General features: G+C 48.4%; 1 protein-coding gene across 1 annotated transcript in view; it reads right to left on the minus strand.

Moving 5' to 3' along the window:
* The window catches only part of CLASP1 (cytoplasmic linker associated protein 1), a 148,731-nt gene that overhangs the window by 25,406 nt on the left and 98,331 nt on the right, over window positions 1-24,994 (minus strand). The window contains exons 28-32 of the mRNA XM_077273293.1: window positions 23,830-24,074; window positions 23,633-23,696; window positions 13,128-13,291; window positions 12,444-12,522; window positions 12,224-12,367 (exon numbers count right to left, since the gene is read on the minus strand). Of these exons, the coding sequence (XP_077129408.1) occupies window positions 12,224-12,367; window positions 12,444-12,522; window positions 13,128-13,291; window positions 23,633-23,696; window positions 23,830-24,074 (696 nt within the window). The remainder of the gene's footprint in view (window positions 1-12,223; window positions 12,368-12,443; window positions 12,523-13,127; window positions 13,292-23,632; window positions 23,697-23,829; window positions 24,075-24,994) is intronic.

Raw genomic sequence — 24,994 nt, forward strand, 5'->3', positions numbered from 1 at the left:
CACCACCACGTCCTCGTTCCTGTGATACCCGCACACATCTGCAGCCACCACCACGTCCTCGTTCCTGTGATACCCGCACACATCTGCAGCCACCACCACGTCCTCGTTCCTGTGATACCCGCACACATCTGCAGCCACCACCACGTCCTCGTTCCTGTGATACCCGCACACATCTACAGGCACCACCACGTCCTCGTTCCTGTGATACCCGCACACATCTGCAGCCACCACCACGTCCTCTTTCCTGTGATACCTGCACACATCTACAGGCACCACCACGTCCTCGTTCCTGTGATACCCGCAAACATTTGCAGCCACCACCACGTCCCCATCCTGGTAATAGCCGCACACATCTGCAGCCACCACCACTTCCCCATCCTGGTGAAAGCCGCACACATCTGCAGCCACCACGCCCTCGTTCCTGTGATAACCGCACACATCTACAGCCACCACCACGTCCTCGTTCCTGTGATACCCGCACACATCTGCAGCCACCACGCCCTCGTTCCTGTGATACCCGCACACATCTACAGCCACCACCACGTCCTCGTTCCTGTGATACCCGCACACATCTGCAGCCACCACCACGTCCTCATTCCTGTGATACCTGCACACATCTGCAGCCACCACCACGTCCTCGTTCCTTTGATACCTGCACACATCTGCAGCCACCACCACGTCCTCATTCCTGTGATACCTGCACACATCTGCAGCCACCACCACGTCCTCGTTCCTGTGATACCCGCACACATCTGCAGCCACCACCACGTCCTCATTCCTGTGATACCTGCACACATCTGCAGCCACCACCACGTCCTCGTTCCTTTGATACCCGCACACATCTGCAGCCACCACCACGTCCCCATCCTGGTGATAGCCGCACACATCTGCAGCCACCACCACGTCCCCATCCTGTGAATACCTGCACACATCCGCAGCCACCAAAATGGACGCTCTGCCTTAACCTCATACTGATGATATCCGCGCACATTTGCAGCAGAAGCCCCGCCAATGCACCCTTGCTCCTGTGATACCGGCACACATCACATCTCTCTGGGGTTCACTTTGCAGCTTGAACCCATATTAAGCTGCCAATTACTGCTCAGGTCCAGTAAATGATCTGCTGCGGGTATATACGGACATATTCCACCACTCTGTCACTTTATGGTTTCTAATTTTAGTATTTCCCATTAATCATTATCCGGTGACTGATGGAGGAAACCTGAAGGTCTGCGGCTTCCCTGGTAACCAGCAGTACTTTATATAGGGGAAGGCACAGAACTGACGGAGGGCAGGACACCGACCGCAGCCATCATTCACTGCGTGAACCTGTGCACCGAACATACCCAGAGACACTGACTAATCACTACTACCACCATTATCCAGACACCTGCTCAGCGAGCTAGGATGATGGATGCGGAGGGCTGTGCTGTGAGGACTGACGGCGCCTGACACTACATGACGTCCGTGCCGGCGGGGTGACTGGAGGAGGGATCGTGCCCCGTCAGATCAGGGGATTGCACACGTATACAGTGCAGTCTCGTGCTCTGTGCAGACGTCTCTACCTTTTTACACGCATCGTCCAGGCAGGACTCAGGCCGGGGGGACACTGCGCTGTGTCTGGCTGTAAGGTCATCACACGGCCAGTTATACAGAGCCCGGGCATCACGACACTGCCGCGCAGAGCGACGTTCATGGGAGAGAAATGGAAAGTTGTAATTTCTGCTGCAGGAATGACACGATTACATGGGAGATCACAGAGACAGCACAACATCAGAAGAGACCCCCAGTGAATGTCCAACACCCCCCTCCCCGGCTGGACTCCTAGGAGGAAGTGCCATTTACTAATCCACATCTAGTAATACATGTCTGCATATTGAGAAGAGGCAACGAGGGGGAAGGAGACAACGAGGGGGAAGGAGACAACGAGGGGGGAAGAAGGCAACGAGGGGGGAAGGAGGCAACGAGGGGGGAAGGAGGCAACGAGGGGGGAAGGAGGCAACGAGGGGGGAAGGAGGCAACGAGGGGGGAAGGAGGCAACGAGGGGGGAAGGAGGCAACGAGGGGGGAAGGAGGCAACGAGGGGGAAGGAGACAACGAGGGGGGAAGAAGGCAATGAGGGGGGAAGGAGGCAACGAGGGGGGAAGGAGGCAACGAGGGGAAGGAGACAACGAGGGGGAAGGAGACAACGAGGGGGAAGGAGACAACGAGGGGGAGGAGGCAACGAGGGGGAGGAGGCAACGAGGGGGGGAAGGAGGCAACGAGGGGGGAAGGAGGCAACGAGGGGGGAAGGAGGCAACGAGGGGGGAAGGAGGCAACGAGGGGGGAGGAGACAACGAGGGGGGAGGAGACAACGAGGGGGAAGGAGACAACGAGGGGGAAGGAGACAACGAGGGGGAAGGAGACAACGAGGGGGGAAGAAGGCAACGAGGGGGGAAGGAGGCAACGAGGGGGGAAGGAGGCAACGAGGGGGGAAGGAGGCAACGAGGGGGGAGGAGACAACGAGGGGAAGGAGACAACGAGGGGAAGGAGACAACGAGGGGGAAGGAGACAACGAGGGGGAAGGAGACAACGAGGGGGAAGGAGACAACGAGGGGGAAGGAGACAACGAGGGGGAAGGAGACAACGAGGGGGAAGGAGACAACGAGGGGGAAGGAGACAACGAGGGGGAAGGAGACAACGAGGGGGAAGGAGACAACGAGGGGGAAGGAGACAACGAGGGGAAGGAGGCAACGAGGGGGAGGAGGCAACGAGGGGGAGGAGGCAACGAGGGGGAGGAGGCAACGAGGGGGGGAAGGAGGCAACGAGAGGGGAAGGAGGCAACGAGAGGGGAAGGAGGCAACGAGAGGGGAAGGAGGCAACGAGAGGGGAAGGAGGCAACGAGAGGGGAAGGAGGCAACGAGAGGGGAAGGAGGCAACGAGAGGGGAAGGAGGCAACGAGAGGGGAAGGAGGCAACGAGAGGGGAAGGAGGCAACGAGAGGGGAAGGAGGCAACGAGAGGGGAAGGAGGCAACGAGAGGGGAAGGAGGCAACGAGAGGGGAAGGAGGCAACGAGAGGGGAAGGAGGCAACGAGGGGGGAAGGAGGCAACGAGGGGGGAAGGAGACAACGAGGGGGGAAGGAGGCAACGAGGGGGGAAGGAGGCAACGAGGGGGGAAGGAGGCAACGAGGGGGGAAGGAGGCAACGAGGGGGGAAGGAAGCAACGAGGGGGGAAGGAGACAACGAGGGGAAGGAGACCATGAGGGGAAGGAGAGCAGCCTCAAGCTGAGTGCGAGTCACCTGACGGATTGGCTCCTCTGCTTCTGTTTAGCATTGGAATAACGTGTCCTGCTATGACATAAGGTGTTACCTGGACAGCCATAAATAGACCTGTCAACAGCAGTCTGCCTACCTGCTGATGGTTTCCAGTCACTACCTTGATGCTCTGTAAAATGAAGCTAAAACTGAACATAAATCAGAACACAGATCAGATGACTACAGAAGACGACGCCGGCGGGAGCTGCACCAGGAAACAGAGACACCGACAAGCCCCGCACCAGAAACCAGAAGACGACGCCGGCGGGAGCTGCACCAGGAACCAGAGGCACCGACAAGCCCCGCACCAGAAACCAGAGGCACCGACAAGCCCCGCACCAGAAACCAGAGGCACCGACAAGCCCCGCACCAGAAACCAGAGGCACCGACAAACCCCGCACCAGAAACCAGAGGCACCGACAAACCCTGCACCAGAAACCAGAGGCGGCAGTGAGAGCTGCACCAGAAACCAGAGGCGGCAGTGAGAGCTGCACCAGGAGCTAGAGGCACCGACAAGACCCCACACAAGGAGCCAGAGGCACAGGTGGTCCCATACTAGAAATCCCAAGGCGCCGTGCGCCCTCGTACTGAAATCCGATTTTCCGGATTATTTTCAGCATCTGACGGTGTCAGGCTCAGAGTAGTGTCCACCATGGCAGACGCCACCTCGGGGGACATCACACCTCATTGGGTGGAGCACGAACATTAAGGCTCATTGTTTTTATCAGACTGAGGAGCATTATTGCAGGTTCACATAAAGCCTCCATTATCACCCTCACAACAAACACAAGTATTTTGGAAATAAAGTGAAGAACGCCAGGATCATTCTGTTCTGATGGCGACAACCCAAGAAAATGAGGTCACAGATACCAGGAACTGATCAGCATAAGGAGATGAAGAACATCGGGAGCCAAGGGAACTCCCAAATCCCTGATGGCTCCGATGTTCATAGTTCTGGTCTGTGGACACATAAAACACAGCAGGGTCGGCACGAGATGTGATGAGACGCTGCGCACGGTACCAGGACCTTCAAGAAGAATTAAAAAGGACAATCCGTATCAATCAGGAGGATTCATAGGTGTAAGAAGCGGTGCAGTGCGCGCGCAGCTCCAGCTCTGCTACATATGAACCTGTGTAATAAATGCTGACACGTGTAGTTCTGAAACACGAAGACCAGGTTAGAGCTGCGGCTTCTCAGAAATGAGCCGGTGAACCTGCTGGCTGAGCGCGCTGCGTGTCCGTGGCCTCCGGCCGGTTCCCAGCTCCAGCGCTGATTTATTATATACTAGTGCGACTAGTGGAGCGCTCCCCGCCCGGGGCCACGGCCTGCATCACGGCTCACAAGCCTCTACTGTGCACGAAGCTCGTTACAGGTCAGCGACGGCTCCACAATATGACGACCATCAGCTGCCAGCGATTTCTGAATGGACGTCGGGCCTTTGGCTGAATTTGTTCTAGTTTTTGAGATAATTCATCCGTGATAATAATGACGGCGACGTGTGATCACAGACACAATGGAGTTTAGTGTTCTGACTATTGGTGTCGGTAATAAAATATCCTAAAAAACGGAAATTATTTATTATTAATGACAGAAAAGCCGGAAATACTGTAATTCTTAAATATCTGAGAAACCGCAGTCGTACTCGTAATCAGCAAAAAACCCCAATATAAAACGGTTCAGACATGAACGGCACCAAAATCCCTGTATACTGGTGTTATATAAACACCCCTATATACCAGTGTTATATATACACCCATTGTATACCGGTGTTATATATACGCCCATTGTATACCATTGTTATATATACACCCATTGTATACTGGTGTTATATAAACACCCCTATATACCATTGTTATATATACACCCTCTGTATACCGGTGTTATATATACACCCTCTGTATACCGGTGTTATATATAAACCCCCTATATACCAGTGCTATATATACACCCATTGTATACCGGTGTTATATATACACCCCCCGTATACCAGTGTTATATATACACCCTCTGTATACCGGTGTTATATATACACCCTCTGTATACCGGTGTTATATATACACCCCCCGTATACCAGTGTTATATATACACCCCCTGTATACCAGTGTTATATATACACCCTCTGTATACCGGTGTTATATATAAACCCCCTATATACCAGTGCTATATATACACCCATTGTATACCGGTGTTATATATACACCCCCCGTATACCAGTGTTATATATACACCCTCTGTATACCGGTGTTATATATACACCCTCTGTATACCGGTGTTATATATACACCCCCCGTATACCAGTGTTATATATACACCCCCCGTATACCAGTGTTATATATACACCCCCTGTATACCAGTGTTATATATACACCCCCTGTATACCAGTGTTATATATACACCCTCTGTATACCAGTGTTATATATACGCCCATTGTATACCATTGTTTATATAACACCAGTATACAATGGGTGTATATATAACACCCCTATATACCATTGTTATATATACACCCTCTGTATACCGGTGTTATATATACACCCTCTGTATACCGGTGTTATATATAAACCCCCTATATACCAGTGCTATATATACACCCATTGTATACCGGTGTTATATATACACCCCCCGTATACCAGTGTTATATATACACCCTCTGTATACCGGTGTTATATATACACCCTCTGTATACCGGTGTTATATATAAACCCCCTATATACCAGTGCTATATATACACCCATTGTATACCGGTGTTATATATACACCCTATGTATACCGGTGTTATATATACACCCTCTGTATACCGGTGTTATATATACACCCCCCGTATACCAGTGTTATATATACACCCCCTGTATACCAGTGTTATATATACACCCTCTGTATACCGGTGTTATATATACACCCTCTGTATACCGGTGTTATATATACACCCTCTGTATACCGGTGTTATATATACACCCCCTGTATACCGGTGTTATATATACACCCTCTGTATACCGGTGTTATATATACACCCTCTGTATACCGGTGTTATATATACACCCTCTGTATACCGGTGTTATATATACACCCTCTGTATACCGGTGTTATATATACACCCTCTGTATACCGGTGTTATATATACACCCCCTGTATACCGGTGTTATATATACACCCTCTGTATACCGGTGTTATATATACACCCTCTGTATACCGGTGTTATATATACACCCCCCGTATACCAGTGTTATATATACACACCCTCTGTATACCGGTGTTATATATACACCCTCTGTATACCGGTGTTATATATACACCCTCTGTATACCGGTGTTATATATACACCCTCTGTATACCGGTGTTATATATACACCCCCTGTATACCGGTGTTATATATACACCCTCTGTATACCGGTGTTATATATACACCCTCTGTATACCGGTGTTATATATACACCCCCCGTATACCAGTGTTATATATACACCCTCTGTATACCGGTGTTATATACACACCCTCTGTATACCGGTGTTATATATAAACCCCCTATATACCAGTGTTATATATACACCCATTGTATACCGGTGTTATATATACACCCTCTGAATACCGGTGTTATATATACACACCCTCTGTATACCGGTGTTATATATACACCCTCTGTATACTGGTGTTATGTACACACCCTCTGTATACTGGTGTTATATATACACCCTCTGTATACTGGTGTTATGTACACACCCTCTGTATACTGGTGTTATATATACACCCCCTGTATACTGGTGTTATATACACACCCTCTGTATACCGGTGTTATATACACACCCTCTGTATACTGGTGTTATATATACACCCTCTGTATACTGGTGTTATATATACACCCCCTGTATACCGGTGTTATATACACACCCCCTGTATACCGGTGTTATATATACACCCTCTGTATACTGGTGTTATATACACACCCTCTGAATACCGGTGTTATATATATACACCCTCTGTATACCGGTGTTATATATACACCCTCTGTATACTGGTGTTATATATACACCCTCTGTATACCGGTGTTATATACACACCCTCTGTATACTGGTGTTATATACACACCCTCTGTATACTGGTGTTATATATACACCCTCTGAATACCGGTGTTATATATACACACCCTCTGTATACTGGTGTTATATATACACCCTCTGTATACTGTTGTTATATATACACCCCCTGTATACTGGTGTTATATACACACCCTCTGTATACCGGTGTTATATACACACCCTCTGTATACTGGTGTTATATATACACCCTCTGTATACTGGTGTTATATATACACCCCCTGTATACCGGTGTTATATATACACCCTCTGTATACCGGTGTTATATACACACCCTCTGTATACTGGTGTTATATATACACCCTCTGTATACTGGTGTTATATATACACCCTCTGTATACTGGTGTTATGTACACACCCTCTGTATACTGGTGTTATATATACACCCTCTGTATACTGGTGTTATGTACACACCCTCTGTATACTGGTGTTATATATACACCCTCTGTATACTGGTGTTATGTACACACCCTCTGTATACTGGTGTTATATATACACCCCCTGTATACTGGTGTTATATATACACCCTCTGTATACTGGTGTTATGTACACACCCCCTGTATACTGGTGTTATATATACACCCTCTGTATACTGGTGTTATGTACACACCCTCTGTATACTGGTGTTATATATACACCCTCTGTATACTGGTGTTATATATACACCCTCTGTATACTGGTGTTATATATACACCCCCTGTATACTGGTGTTATATATACACCCTCTGTATACTGGTGTTATATATACACCCTCTGTATACTGGTGTTATATATACACCCTCTGTATACTGGTGTTATATATACACCCTCTGTATACTGGTGTTATATATACACCCCCTGTATACTGGTGTTATGTACACACCCTCTGTATACCAGTGTTATATATACACCCTCTGTATACTGGTGTTATATATACACCCTCTGTATACTGGTGTTATATATACACCCTCTGTATACCGGTGTTATATATACACCCTCTGTATACCGGTGTTATATACACACCCTCTGTATACTGGTGTTATATATACACCCTCTGTATACTGGTGTTATATATACACCCTCTGTATACCGGTGTTATATACACACCCTCTGTATACTGGTGTTATATATACACCCCCTGTATACTGGTGTTATGTACACACCCTCTGTATACCAGTGTTATATATACACCCTCTGTATACTGGTGTTATATATACACCCTCTGTATACTGGTGTTATATATACACCCTCTGTATACTGGTGTTATATATACACCCTCTGTATACCGGTGTTATATACACACCCTCTGTATACTGGTGTTATATATACACCCTCTGTATACTGGTGTTATGTACACACCCTCTGTATACCAGTGTTATATATACACCCTCTGTATACTGGTGTTATATATACACCCTCTGTATACTGGTGTTATATATACACCCTCTGTATACTGGTGTTATATATACACCCTCTGTATACTGGTGTTATATATACACCCTCTGTATACTGGTGTTATATATACACCCTCTGTATACTGGTGTTATGTACACACCCTCTGTATACCAGTGTTATATATACACCCTCTGTATACTGGTGTTATATATACACCCTCTGTATACTGGTGTTATATATACACCCTCTGTATACTGGTGTTATATATACACCCTCTGTATACTGGTGTTATGTACACACCCTCTGTATACCAGTGCTATGTGCAGATCTGACAAGAAGGACGCCACCATCCGCCGGGGCAGTGAACGGTCCCTGGGTCGGAGTCTGTACCTGCCGGGGCTCACGGACGCCATCTCCACCATGTAATAATGTAATATGTGCCAGAACCGCGGCATCACGTGACAGCCGAGCACAGATCCAGAACCAGCGGTCGGGCCGCCACTGTGTGTCCAGTAGTCAGAACCTGTAAGAAGGAACACCCCAGGAATGCTATGAGCCCGCTGATCGATGGTTGACACCGCTGCAGGCCATCGCCCTCCTGGCAGCACTTGCTGCAACCACCTGACACCGTCATCTCTGAGGAACGAGTTCGGCTGCATTGCTGTGTCGGGTTCACGTTGCCGACATCAAAGCAACTATGTTTGGGGCAAAAGCACAAAGAAAAAGAACAACTGCAGTGTCAGACATGACGGCTCCATCCATTCTCTAACTCTTAACGTGGAGCGATGGGTGGACTATAATGACCAGCAAGCCTTACCGGTTCCGTGGATATCACATGGTTTGGGGTCATAGTTGTACTAACAGAGAGAAGTGAGGACCGGCAGCCGCCATCCCCCCGCATGTTATAGACCCCTCACTGAGCCCCTTCATATCGAGCGAGGACGGACACGAGCCTACACTTTGCCGCATGGCGAGCGGATCAGTAAGTGCAGCGCCAAATATCCGATCAACAGTCCAGTATCAGAAGAAACCTGCAGCATCGAGACATCAAGTAAAGATGAAATTAGACGCCCGGACCGCGCTTGAGGCACCGCACGGCTGTGCTCTGCAGGACCGCGCATCGGGCACCGCACGGCTGTGCTCTGCAGGACCGCGCATCGGGCACCGCACGGCTGTGCTCTGCAGGACCGCGCATCGGGAACCGCACGGCTGTGCTCTGCAGGACCGCGCATCGGGAACCGCATGGCTGTGCTCTGCAGGACCGCGCATCGGGAACCGCATGGCTGTGCTCTGCAGGACCGCGCATTGGGCACCGCACACCACGCATCGCACGGCTGTGCTCTGCAGGACCACGCATCGGGCACCGCACACTACGCATCGCACGGCTGTGCTCTGCAGGACTGTGCATCGGGCACCGCACGGCTGTGCTCTGCAGGACCACGCATCGGGCACCGCACACTACGCATCGCACGGCTGTGCTCTGCAGGACCGTGCATCGGGCACCGCACGGCTGTGCTCTGCAGGACCACGCATCGTGCACCGCAGGGCTGTGCTCTGCAGAGAGTAAGATGTGTCTGCGGTCAGTGCCAGGGGTGCAGGGACATCACACATCTGGAGTCACCATGTTACGGGATGTAGTGACGGTGTATCTGTGTGCCAGGAATGGTCGGGCAAATCTCAGCTCTGCAGCTCAGGTCCCCGCTCAGCTGTGAGCGCGGCAGTCACTGCAGGTAAAAGACTCCGCACAAATCATCTCACACAGCGAGAACGCTACAAAGCAAGAAACACGACACAAGAACCCCAGAGTCACATGTCCGGCCCGTCCCTCGCCACCTGAACCCGCAGAGAGGACGACGGCACAAAAATCTGCACTCAGAAGAACAGCTCCGGTGATAAATGCTCCAGCATCTCAGGTGTACGGGAGACTAAGTGCCCCAATACAGGAGCCGAGCTACGCTGCTAGGAAAGTGTCTGACTGGTAATAACCAGCAGAATAGTGAGCGCAGCTCTGGGGTATAATACAGGATGTAACTCAGGATCAGTAATGTAATGCATGTACACAGTCACTGCACCAGCAGAATAGTGAGCGCAGCTCTGGGGTATAATACAGGATGTAACTCAGGATCAGTAATGTAATGTATGTACATAGTGACTGCACCAGCAGAATAGTGAGTGCAGCTCTGGGGTATAATACAGGATGTAACTCAGGATCAGTAATGTATGTACACAGTCACTGCACCAGCAGAATAGAGAGTGCAGCTCTGGAGTATAATGCAGGTTAATTAGTATCTGTACAGTGGCTGCTGGTGAAGTCCTGTAGATTCTGCTTATTCGCTTTCTACTTTGACTATAAAACCTTTCATTTTTTGCACTTATAAAGGGGACACTAAAAAAAAAGTTTCTTCAAATGAAAGTCAATGACCGACATATGCAGCAGTGTTCGATCACCATCAAAGGGATTTTCCGGTCTTAAAAGAATAGTCTGCAGACACTGGGACACCAGAATTGTGTGTGAGGAGCCTCGATCGTCCCGTCTTGCCCGGTCGCATCTCTCAGTTCTCTTATATTGAGTGACTCCAGGTAATACTCGTCGTTTTGTGACTGCAGGCAGAGATCTCACAGACACGAGGTCACATGGCCGCGATCTCCATCACACCCAGTGACTGCACAACCAGTGTTATAGACCCTGTGCTGCAGGTAACAAGTATGATAGAATCAGAACACGTCCCACTGACACATACGTTTCCCTGAAAGTGACACAATTAGGACTTCGGTATCATTTTAACAATAAGAAGTCAGTAAGGGGAAGCACCGCTCCCAGTCACCTACAGCCCCCGCAGTCACCTACAGTCCCCGCAGTCACCTACAGTCCCCGCAGTCACCTACAGTCCCCGCTGGCCTCCCAATCGCCTACAGTCGTCACCACCGCCCTCCCGGTCACCTACAGTCACCATCACCACCCTCCCGGTCACCTCCAGTCTTCACCGCCGGCCTCCCAGTCACCTACAGTCCCCGCAGTCACCCACAGCCGCCCTCCCAGTCACCTACAGTCTTCACAGCCGCCCTCCCAGTCACCTACAGTCCCCACCGCCCATTTGAGAATGGTAGTAAGGCAAGATGGGGGTGGTGTGGGCAGTTAGGGAAGACCCAGACCAGGTAGAAACTGTCCTGGCCGTGACTACAACCCTTCATCACTAGTGCACATGTACACATCCCTTTGCCACACATCATTCACAAGCAGACTGACAAAGGGGTCAGACCCAGGGGGCAACATCAGCAGGCTTATCCGGTGCCCACTGCCATACTTAGCAGGGATTTCGTCCCACCCTGAATCTCTAATGTAAGAAGTTGTTTGCTCCTTACAGAGGACAACTTAGATCATAGGCTGCAGCTCGGGGAGAAGTCCCATCATCGGCCGCAGGACCCGGACGCTGGGGTTATTCCTCGGACGAGGCCTTACACTCACCTTCCTCACATCCGAGCTCTTTGGTTCTGTTGTCCATGTGATAATTCTGGAAACAGCGAGTCGCGTCTCACTGGAGTTTACAAAGTCTGTGGGGTCCATCTGCCGAGCGAGCGACTCGGTGTACTTCAGAATGGCAACTTTCACCTACGGGAAAAGGTCGCTCAGAGGAGGAAGAATCCGGGGGACCCAGGACAGGATAAGGCGAGAGGACGGCACCAACCTTTAAATTTGGAGTCTGCGTCTGATCCACTATGAATCTCATTAGAATATTGAACTGCTGATCGAACGGGAAGGAATCCCTGCAAAGAGCAAAATAATTAGTGTTAAACTGTCCCAGAAGGCAAGACGTGCTCAGAAGCCACGAGCCAGGAGCATGGCGGCTCCCCGAGACAGGCGATTACCAACACCAGATCCTGGCCGCTGCCCTCACATTACGAGGAGGATGAGCGCTGGTCATCTGTGCCCGTCACTACAATCTGAACTATCAGCCAGTGTTAATGGTTCCCACGTCCTGTGCGGTGATAGGATGTGCACCCTGCAGCACAGCGCCGGCACCAGGGGGCAGCGCAGGAGAAGATCTGCACAGCGAGTGCTGGGCCTGTCTATAGTCGGCGCCTCGCACGGCTGCCATACCTGCTGGGTATTTCAGCGACTGGACCCCGGCTTCTGATGGTCACCGCGCGCCGGGGTCATGTACGTGGAAATGTGGATACACACAGTGTGGCGGACGGCAGAGCCGGGCACAGGGCAAAATTCTGCCAGATGGCGCTGCGCCTCATCTACTTTATGGCACCAGAACGGCACCCGTGTCCTTGTGGTGAGGACGATCATTAGTGATCCGGTCAGGACAAGACGTTCTCAATACAAGGCAGGGACGGGCCTGAACCCAGATCCTCCTCCTCACCTGGTCACATCCAAGGCCTTCTGCACCTTGGCCTGCACAGAGCCCAGCAGGTCAGCGCCCATTTTCTTCAGGAGCTGTGTGAGCAATATGAAGAGCCAGTCCTGGAGATCGTCCTTGTGGATGATGACGAAATCCACCAACGTTTCCAGGAACATGCTGAACACCTGACACGATAAATTGTGGGTGTTACACAGGAGAAGAGAGAAACGGTCGAGAAGCGAGAGAAAGAGGGCGAGAAGTGACACTAAGCGGGGGCTCAGTAGTGTGGAGTCAGACACTGGGATCAGGAGTTCAGGTGATTACGGCCGATGTCACGTGATCCACAGATCTTCAGGGAGGTGAGAACGGACCGATACGGTGAACGAGGGAAGATCACGTCACTGAGTAAGAGGCCAGGAAGATCTGAGGATCAGCCTCACAATCCGCCAACGTCACCTGAAGTCTGAATGCGCGACAGAGCCCACCGACCCCGGCAGAGCCCACCGACACCGGCAGAGCCCACCGACACCGGCAGAGCCCACCGACACCGGCAGAGCCCACCGACCCCGGCAGAGCCCACCGACCCCGGCAGAGCCCACCGACCCCGGCAGAGCCCACCGACCCGACTGTCCGCTCTTGGAGCCACTTTTTACTGTAAATATCATGTATCATAGGAGAATTTCTGCAGATGACAATTTACTGTAAACCGGAGCATGGGCTATAATAGATATGTCTGGTGATTGCAGCAGACACACTATATATAGCCATCTATACGTACATCTCTCGCATATACAGTGCTCAGCATAAAGGAGTACACCCCAACAGATTGGTCAGAAATCTTTTAGTTTCCTGTCAGACTGAACATTTTCTATGGGACACCGCACCACAGAACACTCCACAAATGTCGCCCATTGATTACAAACAAGAATTGTTAATTTGCACCCAAAAAGTAATTTTCCTAATTCATTCAAGACCTTGTTGCAAAAATGAGTACACCCCAAGTAAAGTGTTAGGAGCAAAAGTTAAAGTTTAGACTACAAATTCTACTAAGAATCCCCCCCGGTCAGTGTAACCCTTCATTACACCGGGGTCCAACAGACGGGCGACTATAAGAGGCCGATTCCTAACAGAGAAAACATCTGCCCATTTCATGCTGTCAACAATGGCACCACATGGAAGAGAAATGTCACAAGACCCAGAAAGGTGTCGGCTACAATAAGAACAGCGAAGCCTTACTCATCAGTCAGATACTGGAGCAAAAGACAGAAAAATGTAAGAAAGATGGAGCTGCAGCATCTCACAGAGATGTCCAGGAACCACGGAGGTCACCACCTGAACAGGAGCATCTTATGAGAAGGGAAGAAAATCCACATGTAAGAGAAAACCGAACCGGGGACACAATCCAGCACACAATGCAGGGGAGCAACAGATGAGGGGCGTCCACGGAGGAAGCCGCTCCTAAAGCCCAGGCACAAAAAAGCTGCCCTCAATGTGCCACGGCCCCGGCTGAGAAATCTAAAGATACCGGGCCTCTGGAGGATGTGACCAAGAGAAATGGCGTCACAAAGGTGTGGAGACAAAGAAAACTGTAGGGAGCCTCCAGTGAGACCTAGTGGTGGCCACGTCCTTATGGGGAGGCACATGAGCTGCCGATGTCGTCTACCTATGGGGAGTTTTTCCTCCACTCATGGTTAGTGGTTGGGTGAAGCAATTTATTGTCAAAGATACCCCATTTCTTAATAGCGTGTATTGCCCCCTCTAACATCAATGACAGCTTGAAGTCTTTTGTGGTAGTTGTGGATGAGGGTCTTTATTTTCTCAGATGGTAAAGCTGCCCACTCTTCTTGGCATAAAGCCTCCAGTTCCTGTAAATTCCTGGGCTGTCTAGCATGAACTGTGCTCTTGAGATCTCCCCAGAGTGGCTCAATGATATTGAGGTCAGGAGACTGAGATGGCCAATCCAGAACCTTCACTTTGTTCTGCTGTTGCCAATAACCGGTCAACTTGGCCTTGTGTTTTGGATCGTTGTCATGTTGGAAGGTCCAAGTATGTCCCATGCGCCACTTCCAGGCTGATGAGTGCAAGTTTGTCTCCAGTATTTGCCGATAACATGCTGCATTCATCATTCCTTCAACTTTGACCAAGTTTCCTGTGCCTTTGTAGCTCACACATCCCCAAAACATCAGCGATCCACCTTCGTGCTTTACTTTAGGAATGGTGTTCCTTTCATCATTGGCCTTGTTGACTTTTCTACAAATGTAACATTTATGGTTGTGGCCAAAAAGTAAAATTTTGGTCTCATCACTCCAAATTACCTTGTTCCAGAAGTTTGAGGCTTGTCTATGTGCTGTTTTGTGTATTGTAGGCGAGAGACTTTGTGGCATTTGTGCAGTAATGGCTTTCTTCTGGCGACTCGACCATGCAGCCCATTTTTCTTCAAGTGCCTCCTTATTGTGCATCTTGAAACAGCCACACTGCTAGTTTCCAGACCGTCCAGTGTTTCAGCTGACGTGATTTGTGGGTTTTTCATTGCATCCTGAACAATTTTCCTGGCACTTGTGGATGACATTTTTGTTGGTCTACCTGACAGTGGTTTTGATTTTACAGAGCCCCTGATTTTCCATTTGTTAATCACAGTGTGAACACTGCTGACTGGCATTATCAATTCCTTGGATATCTTTTGCATCCCTTTCCTGTTTTATACAGTTCAGCTACCTTTTCCCGTAGATCTGTTGACAATTCTTCCCATGACTCACAATCCAGAAACGTCAGTGGCTGGATGAAAGATGCCAGAGTCTGTCTGGATCCCAGAAACTCACTCAGCTTTTATGCAGACACTGATTACAAGCAAACAGGTCACAGGTGAGGATGTTCCCTTTAGTAGCCATTCACACCCATTTGTGTCAACTTCTGTGCATGTTATCAGCCCCAAATCACCAGGGTATGTGAACTTTTGATCAGGGACATTTGGATGTTTTGGGTTGTCATTATGATTTAAAAAGAGAAAACACAGCAGTCTGACAATAAATGGCTTCACCCAACCACCAACCATGAGTGGAGAAAAAGTTTGGTGTTATCATTCATACTCTATGAGAAAAGGCCAAGAAATCTTCTGCCGGGGTATGTAAACTTTTGAGCACAACCGCTTATAATGTACTAATAAAACAGGGGTGTACTTATTTACGCTGAGCACAATATTATATATATTATAGAGAGTACTGATAATACAGGGGTGCACTCGCTTATGTTGAGCGCTATACTGATAATACAGGGGGTGCACTGACTTCTGCTGAGCACTTTATATAGTACTGATAATACAGGGGGTGCACTGACTTCTGCTGAGCACTATTTATATACTAATGATAACATAGGGGGTGCACTGACTTCTGCTGAGCACTTTATATAGTACTGATAATACAGGGGTGCACTCGCTTATGTTGAGCACTATACTGATAATACAGGGGGTGAACTGACTTCTGCTGAGCACTATTTATATACTAATGATAATACAGGGGGTGCACTGACTTCTGCTGAGCACTATTTATATACTAATGATAATATAGGGGGTGCACTGACTTCTGCTGAGCACTTTATATAGTACTGATAATACAGGGGTGCACTCGCTTATGTTGAGCACTATACTGATAATACAGGGGGTGAACTGACTTCTGCTGAGCACTATTTATATACTAATGATAATATAGGGGGTGCACTCACTTATGTTGAGCACTATACTGATAATACAGGGGGTGCACTCACTTCTGCTGAGCGCTGTATCTAATATAACCAGTGTGTACAGTATTATGAGCGGCTTCTATACCGGCTCACAGACGCCTACATTCCCCTATAGAATTACTCGGCTGCTGCAGTTGAATATGGATTTTGGCGTTTGCAGCGCACGGGTCACATGTATCTACATCAGCGTCCACCATCTTTGCGGCTGCAATGATTCTGGGGCTCGCAGATTTGTAGTGGTCTATAAACCTCGTGGTCTGCAGTAGTCAGGAGTCTCATCATCCCCGGTGCACCACCACATCCGGTCCACATACACGGTCCCAGGATACGGTGTAGTTCACCGAGGCTGAGTCCAGAGTAATCACAATTGCCCCCCACACTCGGCTCCATCACTTCCAGTTACACCCCATGAATGCAGCGTATCTGCTAAGTGCACATATATCTGGATCTACAATGGGAGCGAATGTTTAGCCAAACTCCAGGAAACCCCCGCTCCAAATCTGCAAAGACAAAACACAAGTGTGGAGGATGATGGAGAAGAAGAAAGAAGGCGACACTTACTCTCTGGGGTGAGATCCACAGCACGGCAGAGCATGCAATAAAACAGAGCACACGTTAGTACACATCATGATACAGAGACACCCTCCCTGCCCCAACATGACTGGCGGACGCAGCACTATGGACCCTGCCATGATAGACACGGCACTATGGACCCCGCCATGACTGAGACATGGCACTATGTCGCCCCCGCCCCACGACTGGCAGACGCGCAGGGCTGTGGAGTCGGAGTCGTGGATTCGGAGCACATTTTGGTGGACCGACTCGGAATAAAATGGTCCGACTCCGAAAATATATAATAAATCGAGTACAGTAGTTCAATGCAGTTTGTGGGGAATATTTTTTTACTTAAGAATTTGGAAAAGTTATAAAATGTCCTATAAATGTCTGTCCTATTCCTGATCTAAGCTCTAGACTTTTAGCTGAGATGAATGTGTGCTGCAGTTTATGTTCATGATAAGTAGTGAGGCTCCTCCTCTACTGAAATAAAAATAAAAGCACAGGGAAGGAATGCCTGCATTCATCTCAGAACTTCTGGGATAAACAGGAAAGCAGGATTAAAGAAGACAAGGACTTCTTAGAGCATATCTAAACGTTCAATAAACTGTGCATAAATCAATAGTCCAGTATATTTTGTCTCTGTATGCTTGAAGTTTTAGTTTGATTTTCCTCTTATCTCATGTTTGGAAAAATTAGTTGCCATGATGACATATACACTATACACAGAATATAAGGGGAAAAACTGTTTTCTAACATCTCAAATGCGGAAATATAGTAACAGGATCAATGAGGACGTGTGTGTGTGTGTGTGTGTGTGTGTGTGTGTGTGTGTGTGTGTGTGTGTGTGTGTGTGTGTGTTCTGGAATAATATTTAGAATTGAGAGTCCTCAGTGGTTGATACCTTTTAATGGCTAACTGAAAAGATGGTAACAAATTGCAAGCTTTCGAGACTACTCTTGCAATTTGTTACCATCTTTTCAGTTAGCCATTAAAAGGTATCAACCACTGAGGACTCTCAATTCTAAATATTTTTCTATCTACTGGCTAACACGGTACCAAGATATATTTCTTTCCTGTGTTCTGGAATGTGATTCAGCACAAACATGCTCCCTCCCTCCTCCCCTCTTCATAGACTGTGAAGAAATATGATGTGAAGCATTTAGTGAGCTGTACCCTGAGACAAGCCTGACATTGAAAGTTCAGAGTAAAGCTAACATATTTTACAAACTTTATACTTATCTGTCCTAATGATTTATGCAAAGATTGTTTTATTTCTATCCTAAATTATACAGTGCATGATTCCCTATTCTTGCAAGAATTACAATATACCTTATTTTATTTAACAGGACAAAATGATTTTGATAGCGAATTTACAGTTACAAAATGTCTAAGAAGCATCTTATGAAGTCAGCTGTATTTGAGCATTTCACAGTGACTCAAGCTAATAAACATTTTGTGTGTCAGTGTATAAGTGACCCAGATGAAATCAAATGCTGTGATGCCAGAATCAGTGCATACTCAGGCAGTGATAAAAAGGCTCCTTCAAGAACTTCCAATCTAAAAAAACACATTTACAACGCGGTCACCCAGAAGTTTACAAAGCTGTGATTGAAAAAGGTCACAGCAGCACCAAGAAACCAGCACTTCCTGCCAGGCAAAGGAGGAGGAAAGAGCGTCTCGAAATATCAGTTAGAGTAACTTTGTCACTTACAAAATATCTTATAACAATGATGGCAGATGTGTTTAAAAGACAGCTCATCGAGTTTGTTGTGAAGCACTGTGTATCATTATTCGCACAAGCCTACCACATCAACTACTCAGTAAACTAACTTTGCCCTGTTCCCTCCTTCCAAATATTATTGTGAATCTGCCCCCTACTATTCATCTATCTCCACACCCTCCATGCTCATGATAGCTGCACTTGATACTTGACTATTGCACTTAAACACACGGACTGATGACCGGATCATGCAGCTTTATATGAAAATCCCTATGTATTATAATTGCCAGACCTGAAATAACGAGCACTTCTCACCTATTGTGTCCCCCCATTTCCTTGTAGATTGTAAGCTCGCGAGCAGGGACCTCACCCCTAATGTCACTGTTTAAATTGTCTTAACTTGTATTGAATTTGTCTGTATATGTCCCTGCTTAATTGTAAAGTGCTGCGGAATATGTTGGCGCTATATAAATAAAGATTATTATTATTATTATTTGCACGACCAGCTTTTACAGCTCTTAATAGAGAAGTGGCCTGCAAACCTGGTATTTCTCTGGAAAGAGAAAGTATTAGAAAATTTATGACTGAAGAAGCCCTTAACCAAAAGGAAGATTTTAAAAAGACTCAAAAGACGCTTTGTGCTTCTTAAAATGGATTCCTGCACACGGCAGAGTGAACCATTTTGCTATCAATGTTCGATATGTTTGTGATAAACAAATTGTTACTAAGACGCTGGCAGTAAAAGATACTAAAGCTCATAGCAGCAGCCAGTTTCTCCAGACATTAGTGGAAAAAGTTCTGCTAGATTATGAACGCAAAAAAGAACAGGTTCTTGCTATTGTAACTGATAATGCTTCAAACGTAAGTACAAATAAAATGATGAATGAGAATAATGAAGGTGAACAGCAGCTAGAAGAACATTTCACATTCAGTATGTTGGAGAAGAAACGCCACAGTCCTGTTCCCATAACGGAGGAACAAACATTACTACAGAAGGACAGCAAAATGATTCTTAGGGTACCGTCACACAGTGCCATTTTCATCACTACGACGGCACGATTCGTGACGTTCTAGCGATATCTTTACGATATCGTTGTGTCTGACACGCTACTGCGATCTGGATCCCCACTGAGAATCGTACGTCGTAGCAGATCGTTTGAAACTTTCTTTCGTCGTCTAGTGTCCCGCTGTGGCAGCATGATTGCATCGTGTGACACAGGTTGTATACGATGTGCGCACAGTAACCAACGGCTTCTACATCGCAAATACGTCATGAAATTATCGCTCCAGCGCCGTGTATTGCAACGTGTGACCGCAGTCTACGACGCTGGAGCGATAATTATACGACGCTGCAACGTCACGAATCGTGCCGTCGTAGCGATGAAAATGGCACTGTGTGACGGTACCCTAACAATTGAAGCTGCTTCACACCTCTTTCCTATTCATCACATGCGCTGTGTTGTGCACACGCTGCAGTTGGCAATAAGAGAAAGTCTACAAGAGGGACATGCTGGAACTCTGATTAGCAAAGTGAGGAAATTGGCTATTGCTGCCAGAACCCCTAAAATTGATTCCATCTTGAAGAAACGTGCTGGAAAAGGGGCAATTGTGGATCAAGCCACTCGGTGGGGCAGCACCGATTTAATGATTGAGCGATTGCTTGAGCTGAAACCCTTCCTTGTAGATATTGCCAACCCTCAGGCAACACTACATGAAGGTCAATGGACACAGGTGGCTGAATTGAAGGAATTGCTTCATCATCAATTTACAGTGACTAAAAAGTTACAAGCTGAGGATTTAACTCCTGGCATTTTTATGAAAAAGTGGAAGAACTTGTTGTTTTGCCTGTCCCAAAGAGGAGGTTTAATCGCAGATGGCATTGCTGCTTCAATGAAATGGAGACACTGCTATTACAAAATAAAATTCTTCTGGCAGCTGTTTATGTGGACCAGAGTCATTGTATATTGCTGGATGACCAACAGCTACTAAACAAAAAGAATCTCTGATTGAGGAAGCAGTTAGGATGAGCTACAGGACGGCCAAGAGCAAGAGGACTCGGGTCCTGCCAGTGCTGCTGCTGCCGTTCCTTCATCCTCATCAGATGAGGAGTTTGATTTCGACAAGTATTTGGATGACATGGAGCAAAGAGTTACTGCAGGGAAAAAGATTCCACTCCCATAGAAAACAGATTGACCATATTTCAGCAACATTTTTCACTTGCTCTCAGAGAAGTAGAAGAGTTCAATCGTTCATCAAAACTGACTGTGCACGAGGCAATTCCTTTACATCCTGAAATTGTTAGAGATGTCGCCCATGTGGTCACTGCTTTGCCACCAACCCAAGTTACTGTAGAGAGGTTGTTCTCTAGCCTTAAAATAATGAGGTCAGATGTGAGGTCATCTATGGAGGAGGATCTGATGGAGGCGATACTATTTCTCAGAACAAATTCATAGACTGCACAAATGCTAATCAGTACGTTTTTGTTGAACATTGTTTTTTTCCACTTACTGCAGAGTGTATAATAAATTGTAAATATGCAAAGTTTTTTGTTCTAAAGTTGTATTCCAATAAATATATTGTATGTTCTATCTAATGGTTTGATTATTGTATCATAATAAAGATTAAAAGCCTGAGGTTTCCATTTTACTACAGTAAATTTATCACTTAAAGTTAAACATGAGCCATGTATGAGTGGGTCGGAGTCGTGGAGTCGGTGTCATTGAAATTAAAGGGACCCTGTGAGCAGATTTTGCCGCTATAAGCTGCGGCCACTGCCTTTCAGGGCTGATATACCGCATTCTATAATGCTGCAGATAAGCCCCTGGTCCGACCTGCAAGCGAAGAAAAATAAGTTATATTATACTCACCCGGGGGGTGGTCCGGTCTGATGGGTGTCGCAGGTCCGGGGCCTCCCATCTTCTTGTGATGCCGCCCTCCTGCTTTTTTTGCTCCCCGGCATCGCGCTCCTGCGCAGGCGTACTTCTCGGTCCTGTTGAGGGCAGAGTAAAGTACTGCAGTGCGCAGGCGCCAGGAAAGGTCAGAGAGGCCCAGTGCCTGCGCACTGCATTACTTTCTCACCAGGGCAGACAAAGTATGCCTGTGCCGGAGCACGGTGCCGGGGAGCAATGACGAAAGCAGGAGGGCGGCATCACCAGACCTGGACCTGCGACACCCATCGGACCGGACCACCCCCCGGGTCAGTATAATATAACTTTCTTCACTTGCAGGTCGGGCCGGGGGCTTATCTGCAGCATTATAGAATGCTGTATATCAGCCCTGAAAGGCGGTGGCCGCATCTTATAGCGGCAAAATCTGCTGACAGGGTCCCTTGAAGGAGTCGGAGGTTTGGCTTACCGACTCCACAGCCCTGTGGACGGAGCACTATGGACCCCAGCAAGACTTACACAGGCGGCGCTATGGACCCCACCATGACTAACAGTCGCAGCACTATGGTGCCCCACCACAACTGGCATCTCCCGACAGAAGGAAATGGCGACAGACGAGTAGAAATAACCAGCACAAAGTCTTAGAGTTATATTAGGGAGTAACAGACCCATGAGACCAAAGCCCCCGGGATGTGCAGTCACATGATCCCTCACAGCCAATCAGCACCTATGCAAAGAAGCTCGCTACCCAGCATGGGAATCATATTGTCCATTAATGGCCACTTTGATTAATGGACAGATATTTTTGCAGATTAATCTGAAAACCCAGAAAAAAAAAAGGTTATTCTCCTCAGTTTTCAGGCGCATTGTGGTCACGTGTGAACAAAGCCTTAGACCCAGAGGGCCTCATGTGACCCCTTACAGGGTAATGACTGCAGGCTGTGTGATATCGGGGGACCAGTATGTTTATGGTGACCTCTTTCCACCACAATACGCAGCACAGCCCTTCACAGTGTGCAGTGATGACCTGCGCTGCTGAACGCCATTACATATGGCAGCGCCATGCTTGAAGAGGGCAACATAAGCGCGAGCGGTGAGTAAAGTGCAGGAGAAGCAGTAGCAATGTGAGAGCGTGGCCCCGTGTGATTGACAGCAGCCGCCGGACTGCTCCATGCAGATCACACACAATGACTCTGAAGATGGGGAGCAGGTTAGAGTCCAGCAATCACCCCAGAACCGCCAGCCCCCGTGTTGACCCACCATGCACCCGCCATGCCATGTCGCCCCGTGATTGCTCCGCCATCATTACACATAATCTGCAGTTATTTCTATCCGCTCCGGCACTCATGCAGCCAGAGCACCGCAGCTTAGATGCATGCAGAGATTACAGCCACACACCGATTCCCGTGGCTTCAGGCAAGACCCTCATCTCCCTTATGTTACAGCCTGGGAGCCCCCCAAGAGCTGCTCATACAATACACAAGACCACAGGGACCACAGCAAGCAGCACAAACAAGCAGCAGCCGGAGGCAACAGTGAGATATGGGACTATACAGGGTGAATGTGCCGCCTCGTCCATCCCTGGTGACATCCAGAACCTCCCCTACGTGTCTATGAGGGGCACCAACCTTACTGTGGGGGTCTGCAAACATCCGAGTGAAGATTTCACAAAGCCTCTTCAACTCCACCCGGCTGCAAAACAAAAACATCTGTGATAACAAAAAAATCTGGATCCCCCCCAAAAAATCTGAGAAAACTCCGAGAATGACGACGAGTTGTAAAGCTGCAGCCTTTAGATGGGTGCCCAGAGCTGGGGATCACTCACCTGAGCGTCCGCTGACTTTTCAGCAGGTTCTGCAGGCCAATGAGCCCCTCTTTCCTCTCGGACCAGTTGGAGCTGGCGCAGTGGTTCAGGACCTCGGCCACATCCTCAGTTTGGCGCAGGTAGTGCGGGATCCCACCATTTCTTGAGCCATAAGACCTTTCTGAGCAGGCGCTGGAGGCATCACTGTTTGCATCGTCATCAGAGTACATCCCATATGGCTCGTAACGTCTCCTCACCGGCTTCTTCTGAAAGTAAAATCGCACATTAACCGGAGTCTGCACATCTCACCATGATCACACTGGATGCAGAATACACGGGACGTGGAGGCACAGACCCGTCCGGGCTCAATCACCTGGAAATCCAATGCACAAACCCCAAACATATCCCCCATCTCCAAAAATGCAAGATCCAGAACCCAAACCCATCACGTTCTGTGATCCTTCCCCCATGTGGCGCTCCTAGCCCCCATACAAAGCCCAGGAAAGCAGATTGCAGTGCCGCGATGCTCTGCAGAGTATGGTAGAGGAGATGCTCTGCGGAGAGCTGAACATTGTAGAGGGACCCCAATAAATACAGGGAAATGGAGTCATATTTTACTCAATGGGTGCTGTGCACCCGGAGAAAGTGAAGGGACCAGCGGGACCCATCCTTTACATGAAGTAATCGCCCCCGATCTCATCACTGGCCACAGATGGATCCCTATTTATATCCTATATCTGGAGAAGATTACTTGGCCGTCACCGGAAGATGCAGTCACTTCCACCAGCAACTGGGATGTGACGCCCCAGCGACAGGCCATCGTGCCCCCCTCGGGGCAGAGGACCCCCCTCACCCCTGCCTGGGGAGGGGGATCAGAGCACCCCCATACCTGCCCCCTCCTCAGGCCGCTCTGTAGCAGACCACCCAAAGTGTACAGTCGTGGTCTCGGAGCTCAGCTCTGCACGGAGACAGTTATTATACTAGAGGAGGCTGAATTTACAGAGCCGTGCAGAGCCTTCAATCACTGGGCCCCGGGGCCGTACAGGGGCCACTAACACACAAGGTAACATGACTACATTCCGCGGCCGTGACCATATCCCGCCTATCACATATTTACCGCTTATCCGTCAGCGTTTCTGTAAATTCTGCACCTTCCTAATTTACTTGGTTTCTCGACTCTTCGCCA

This window comes from Ranitomeya variabilis, chromosome 7 (genome assembly GCF_051348905.1).
Source record: "Ranitomeya variabilis isolate aRanVar5 chromosome 7, aRanVar5.hap1, whole genome shotgun sequence".
NCBI classification, from domain to species: domain Eukaryota; kingdom Metazoa; phylum Chordata; class Amphibia; order Anura; family Dendrobatidae; genus Ranitomeya; species Ranitomeya variabilis.